Source organism: Petaurus breviceps, unplaced genomic scaffold (assembly GCF_028583685.1).
Source record: "Petaurus breviceps papuanus isolate PSGF00001 unplaced genomic scaffold, PetGlider_PUasm1.0 186, whole genome shotgun sequence".
Lineage (NCBI taxonomy): Eukaryota > Metazoa > Chordata > Mammalia > Diprotodontia > Petauridae > Petaurus > Petaurus breviceps.
The window spans coordinates 58,821,670-58,828,404 of NW_027185798.1; the positions used below are offsets into that span (position 1 = coordinate 58,821,670).

Here is a 6,735-nt window from a genome sequence, read left to right on the forward strand (position 1 = left end):
TTGTTATGCCAAGCACAGGGCACAGAATACTTGTTGGACCTTAGCTTTGGGAAACAGTATCTCCAAATACATTGACAATGGTTTTCTTGAATAAATTAATAAAAGGAAACCTATGGTACATAAAATAATGTTCTTTTCTTCCTAAATTTCTAGTTCTCCTCACTATAGCCTAGTATAATTTTCATGATTAATCAGAACATTAAGCGCAGTAATCTTTTAAAAGTGCTATTAATGTCCTTTTCTTTGTTTTAAACACCTCAGGCACTTCCCAGTATATTCCCTCCCCCATCCCTACCCTATTAGAATAATCACCATTGAAAAGGCAACATGGTACAGTAGAAAGACTGCTGGTTTGTGAGTCAAGATGTGAGTTCAAATCCATTTGTCATTTACTAGATGTGTAATTTGGGGTGAGACAATGTCCTAGGTCTCATTTTATTAACCTATAAGGTGAGAGGATTGACTTGACCTCTGTGGTCCCTTCCACCTCTAAATATTTGATCCTAAATATTTAGTGTGACATTCCACACTCATAATCCCCCACCACCTCACTGAGAGGAAGAATGTCATTTTCAGTATCATTTGGGAGCAAAATCTGACCCTGGATTTTCAAAGGCAGAACAGAAGCTCTGAAAGGTCACATCATGTAAGAAAGGCTTCAAAACTGTCTTGTTCAAGGCCCATTCTAGTTTTAAGAGTGGAGAAGTTCATCATCAGAAGGCTGATCATCAGGTGATAAATTTTTTGGCAAATCATACACAGAGGAAAGATTGTGACAATTTTAGGAGGTAATCACACCACTGAAATCCCAACTCTTCTTTCAAAGTATCTGATGGGGGACGGGATCCCAATAGGGTCAGCAGGAATTATGATCTTATCTAAGACCAGAAAACCTGCAATATCGTCTGGAAAGAATTCAAGGTCTCAGGCTTAATTGGAGTGAGAGTTGTAGAAGTTTATTGTTACACTTTCATGAGAAGCAGTCAAGAGTCCTTTAGGGGACCTGCAAGTGAGAGAGGTACATGCTTTTACCTTTAAAGGGTAGGGCTGCCATTGTCAGGGCTGACCAGAGGGGAGGGGCCTCAGTGCATAGACAAAGGTCAGAGCTGACCAAGAGGAGTGTGTGAATAGATAGTTTAGATAAGATTTGGGCCAGGTTGAAGGAGACAAAAGGCAAGGATAAAGGAGGGTGTGAGCCAGGCCCAGAAGAAATGAAGAGATTAAGTAAGAACAAAAGGGGTCACAGGGTGTTGCCTAGATGGAGTGTGGGATAGGGAGAAGGGGCAGAGCTCAAGGATGGGAAAGGACAATTTTACAATTTTACAAAACAAAGTGCAGTTACAAAGTCACAGACTGGTTTCACAAATTGATCTAGACCCCAGGTACCCCATCATTCCCCCCTTAAACAGATGGGGCCCAAATTCATTTGGGGCAGGGGCGACAGTCTCATCTTGAACTGCTTCCAGCTGGAAAGGGATGTAGAGCTGTCCCTGCCTCTCAGGGTCCCATGGTTCAAGGGGTGGGGTTGGTGGCCAATGTCCGGAATTTGGTCTACGCCAGATCCAAGGGGTGAGGGGTAGCGACTTCGAGTAACGCTTGGTATCCAGCCTGAGCAATCAACTGCAAATGGAAAGCACTGAGCCTAGAAGAGACAAACTTAGCAAGGAGGTTAAGCAGACAAGGACCAGGAAAGGGGCCAGTATAGGGAAAAGCCAGGACCACCATGAGGAAGAGGAGGAACCTGGTACACTAAGGGCTTCATGAAGTTCTTCCATCCAATTGGCCTTTTCCAGTATATTTTTGGTGTGGAGTTCTACCTGTTGATAATTATTGATATACATGCATCTGGAGGTGTTAGCTAGAGCACAAACACCCCCACCTAGAGGCCAGCAGATAATCTAAAGCTATGATTTTAGAACATTGTCCGGAAAACCCCGTTTAACTCGTTTTAAAGGAGAAGTGCTGGGCTTAGTGATGTTATAAATAGTCAGAGGGGGTGAGAGAAATCCCAGGGAGCACATACCTCGTCCCCAGAACTCACACCCTCTGGCCCACCCATCCCATAAAGAAAGGAATATCCTTGGGGAGCACAAATGGGGCCCATTTGTTGTAGGCCTTGAACATGGAGGCTCCATGGGTTAGATTGCACAACAATGTTCCTGGCAGAAGAGTCACCGGCAAGTGAAGGGTGCTGAGCCTAAAAGACACAAATCTAGCAAAAAGATTAAACAAACAAGGGCCAAAAAGGAGTAAGAGAAAATTGACCAGAAGTGGGGTGAGTATGGGCTAGTATAACCCATTACTCAGACTATTTCACTGTCCTTTATATTTTCCCATAGACAAGATATAGTAGGCCTTTTAAAATCCCACTAAAATTTTTTCTAAAAGTATTTTCCCTTCTTTTAAAACAGTTCAAGATTCATAAAACTTTTAGAATGATCTTAAGTAGTTTGCATAACTTTCTGCACATGTTCTAATCCTAGATGAAAATAATATTAGATTTTCCAGTAAGCTAACATGAAAGAGCTCACATCTTTTACTGACTCCTTGCTCTGATCATAGAAACCTGCTATAGAAGGAAAAAACAAGGACCTGTGACATTCCAAATATGACAGGATAAAACATCCTTGATTCTGTTTAAATTCAGGTTAGTTACAGATATCCAACCATGCAGTATCCATTCCACCTCAATGCTAGACTCAGGAATAGGTGGGGAACATTCCTTTTCAAAGGACCCCATAGGTAAACTGAGCCAGGAGGGATCCCATCCCAGACGGAGGCTAAGATTGTCCTCCCACCTACCAAGTGCCAGGGGAGCAGCTAGGTGGCATAGCGGATAGAATAAGGGCCTGGAATCAGGGAGAACTGAGTTAAAATATGGCCTGAGACAGTTTTTAACTGTGTGACGCTGGACAATCACTTAACCCTGTTTGCCTCAGTTTCCTCATCTGTCAAATGAGCTGGAGAAGGAATGGCAAACCACTCCAGTATCTTTGCCCAGAGAATCCCAATGGGGTGAGGTCATGAAGAGATGGACACAACTAAAACAACAACAACAAAACCAAGTGTCAGGCACTGTGCTAAGTGTTAAGGGATACCAAAAAGGCAAAAGACAGTCTCTGCTCTAAAGAAACTCAGTCTAAGGGACAAAACAACTAGGCAAACAACTATGTACACATAACTATGTACCACACTGTATAAACTGGGGATAGCAACAGAGGGAAGGTGATAGTATTAAGGGGGACCAGGAAAGGTGTCCTGGAGCTGGTGAGATTTTGGCTGGGCTTGGAATAAAGCCAGGGAGGGTAGGGGATGGAAAGAGGAGGGAGTTTTAAGCATTAAGAACAGGGAAAATTCCCAGGACTGGGATTTAGAGAGTCTTGTTCAAAAACCAAAAGGAAGCCAGAGTTTACTGAATGGGGCAGAGGGACAGTGGTGAGGTGGTGACAGTGATGTGCTCAGACCTGCACTTTAGGAAGATAAATCTGACAGCTGAGTAGGAACAGGGTGAAGTGAGGAGAGCCTTAATGCAGAGACCAAGCAGCAGGCTGTTGCAATAGTCAAAGCATGAGGTGATGAGGGTTTGGATAAGATTGGCAGCAGTGTCAGAGGACAGAAGTATATATCAGAAATGTTACAAAGGGGAAAGGGAAGGGAATAAGCATTTATTTAACACTTACTATGGGTCAGGCATTGTGTTTTTCAGTTATCTCCTTTGATCCACACAACCACCCTGTGAGGTAGGTGCTATTATGATCCCCCATTTTCCAGAAACTGAGGTAGCAGAAGTTAAGTGATTTGTCCAGGTTTACCCATAGCTAGTAAGTGTCTGAGGCTGGATGTGAACTCCTGATTCCAGACCCAATGCGTCTATCCCCTGTCACCTAACTGTCTCTAGGCAGAATTGACAGGACCTGGAAACACACTAGATATGGGTGGGTGTGTGGAAGCTGTGAGAAAGTAAGGAGTTGATGACTGGAAAGATAGTGAAGATAAAATACAAAAATTAACCATAGGAGGAAAGGTAAGTTTAGTTCTGGACATGTTGAGTATATAAGGTCTACAAGTCATCTGGATAGCGATGCCCAATAAGCATAATTTTTTAGTGTGTCAAAAGTTCATCAAGGGGGGCGGCCAGGTAGCACAGTGAGTAAGAGCACCGGCTCCAGTGTTGGGAAGACCTGGAGATCGAATCCCGGGCTCAGACACTTAGCACCCACCCAGAAACACCTGGCCGTGTAACCTTGAGCAAGTTACTTAACCCCAATTGCTTAGGGGCGGCCAGGTGGCTCAGCGAATAAGAGCACCGGCTCCAGTGTCGGGATGACCTGGATCAAAATCCGGGCTCAGATACTCAGCACCACACCCAGAAATGAATGACTGGCCGTGTAACCTTGAGCAAGTTACTTAACCCCTATTGCTTAAAAAAAAAAAGTTCATCAAGAACTGTATCTTTAACGATATCTCGGCTGTTTCCTTGTCTTTTGGATATGCTCGTGCCAGAGATAGTGGAACACGCTAGTCAACGGTTAAGGTATGACAGTACCATTTTCTGATGAATTACCAGGTTTGTCAACTTCAGAGATAATCCATTAAAACTAGAAATAACACTTCCTCCCTGTGAAAATGCAGAAGAAGAGGAAGAAAAGGAATTATTTGGCATTCAATTTATGCATGCATATATCCAGGAGACCCGTAGGAGAAGAGGTAAGAGATTTATATTACAAGAATTTGGCTGAAACAGTAATTTCATTAATGTGGGTATTCCTTTTTCCTTCTATTTACTGTCTAACTTTTTTCTTTTTTTCCTAATTCAGTGACAGAAATGGGAAATGTAGAAAAGTCAACTCAGTTCATAAACTGAGTGAAAAGATATAGAAATAGTAAGCATTCCTCTCTTAACTTCATGGATACTCCTCAGCTGAAAAAAAAATTATTACATTAATTTTCAAATATATCCCTACTCACCTTTCCCATTCCATTCTTGTAACAAAGATTATAAAAGAGGAAAAAAAAAGCAGTTCTGCAAAACCAACCAACACATTGACACTGTGTCCAATATTCTATTTGGGTTCTTTGGTGAATCCAAAGGAATGAGAGGAGGGAGACGTATTTTCTCAATTTTTCTCTGGATCAAACTTGATCATTATAATCCCAATGTTTCATTTTACTGTTTTATTTCTATTTTTTTTCAGTAAATGCTTATATTTTCCCCTTTGTTCTACTTAACTCCACTCTGCATCAGTTCATATGAAATTTCCAATTCTTCACATTCATCTTTTTTTACAATGCATTCATGAAATTGCAATTTAATTTAGCCACTTCCCAAATGACTGGCCACTTGCTTTGTTCCAAGTTCTTAACAACCATAAAAAAAAGTTCTGCTATGAATATTTTAGTACCTTTGGGAACTTTCCATTTTTTTTTACCTCCTTGAAGTATATGCTTAGTAATGGGATCTAGGAGAATGTCACAATTTTTAAAGTAGTAAGTCCATCTTTTGGACTCAAAACACAAAGCTAGGTACAGTTGAACATCTCTCAGTCTGTTTTTGTTATCTGTAAAATGAGGGGGTTGGATAAGATAATCTCTAAGACCCCTCAAAGCTCTAAATAATAGGATTTAATTTCCCAAACTGCACTGGATAATTCTTTTAGGGCATTCTATAAGTATTTTCAATTTCTTGAGCACCCTGACATCTACTTTCTCCTTTCCAACCATAAAATTCATTCTACCTAGAAATTATAAGAAAGTTATAGGAAATGCATGGTATAAATACCATCCCAAATGAAGGTTTTGGTTAACATCTATGTACTATGGATCCTGGTTAGTACAAAGCCAACTACTGAAAATAATCTGATTTAGGCATGAAAACTAAAACCAATGCTTCAAAGATTACACAGGGTATAGTGGAAGGGAAGACATATTATTCTTGTCAATGAATACAAACACTGATATTATGCTTTCGTATTTCAAATGTGCCTATTACTCACCAAAATGAAGTATTTCACACTTGGTTAATGGAAAAATGTATCATTTTGGTAAATAGTAGACTTTCAAGTTTCAGGTATTGGTCTTATTTTTCCCCTTGCACAGATAGTTTTATTTTTCAGCTGGTCAACATCTAAATGTTTTAACTTATTCCAGGAGAAAATAATAAACCAAAATAAAAAAAATTGAAGCTTATAATAAAAAAAAAGATAGTTTAAGAAGGGCTATCTTTATGATAACTCAAGATATCATGAGATTATATCAATGGGAAAAAAAAGGAGAGCAGTTTAAATGCTGGCAAGTGTGAGGGGAAAATAATGTCCTCAAAGTAGAGGATGATTTTAGATATTTAAGCTATCAAACTTGACCCAGAAAAAAAGAAATAGCATCTATTCTGAATGGCATCTATTCATTACAATATTGCAGCCAGGAAAAAAAAAAGCTAATAAAAAGATGGGAATTTTTCTGGGGGGATATCATTAAACAAAACCTTGGGAAAATCACTGCACTTCTCTGAACCTGTTTCCTTGTCTAAATTAGGGGTTTCTAGATGATTTTTAAGGCAAGGCCCTTTATAGATCTGAACCTATGGTTTTATGAACATGGTACTGTATCTAATAAAATATAACATCAATATAGACTTTCCCTTGGCTAACAAAAATAATCATCTTCCTAAAATCAAGATGGGGCATATGTAATTACACAAGAATGTGTGAAAAAAAACCTGGAGGTTTTAGAGGGCAA

At 40.0% G+C, this 6,735-nt stretch overlaps 1 protein-coding gene across 1 annotated transcript in view; it reads left to right on the plus strand.

Moving 5' to 3' along the window:
* Positions 1–6,735, plus strand: part of LRRC39 (leucine rich repeat containing 39) — a 35,460-nt gene that overhangs the window by 26,226 nt on the left and 2,499 nt on the right. The window contains exon 8 of the mRNA XM_069090538.1: positions 4,568–4,707. Coding sequence (XP_068946639.1) covers positions 4,568–4,707 — 140 coding nt within the window. The remainder of the gene's footprint in view (positions 1–4,567; positions 4,708–6,735) is intronic.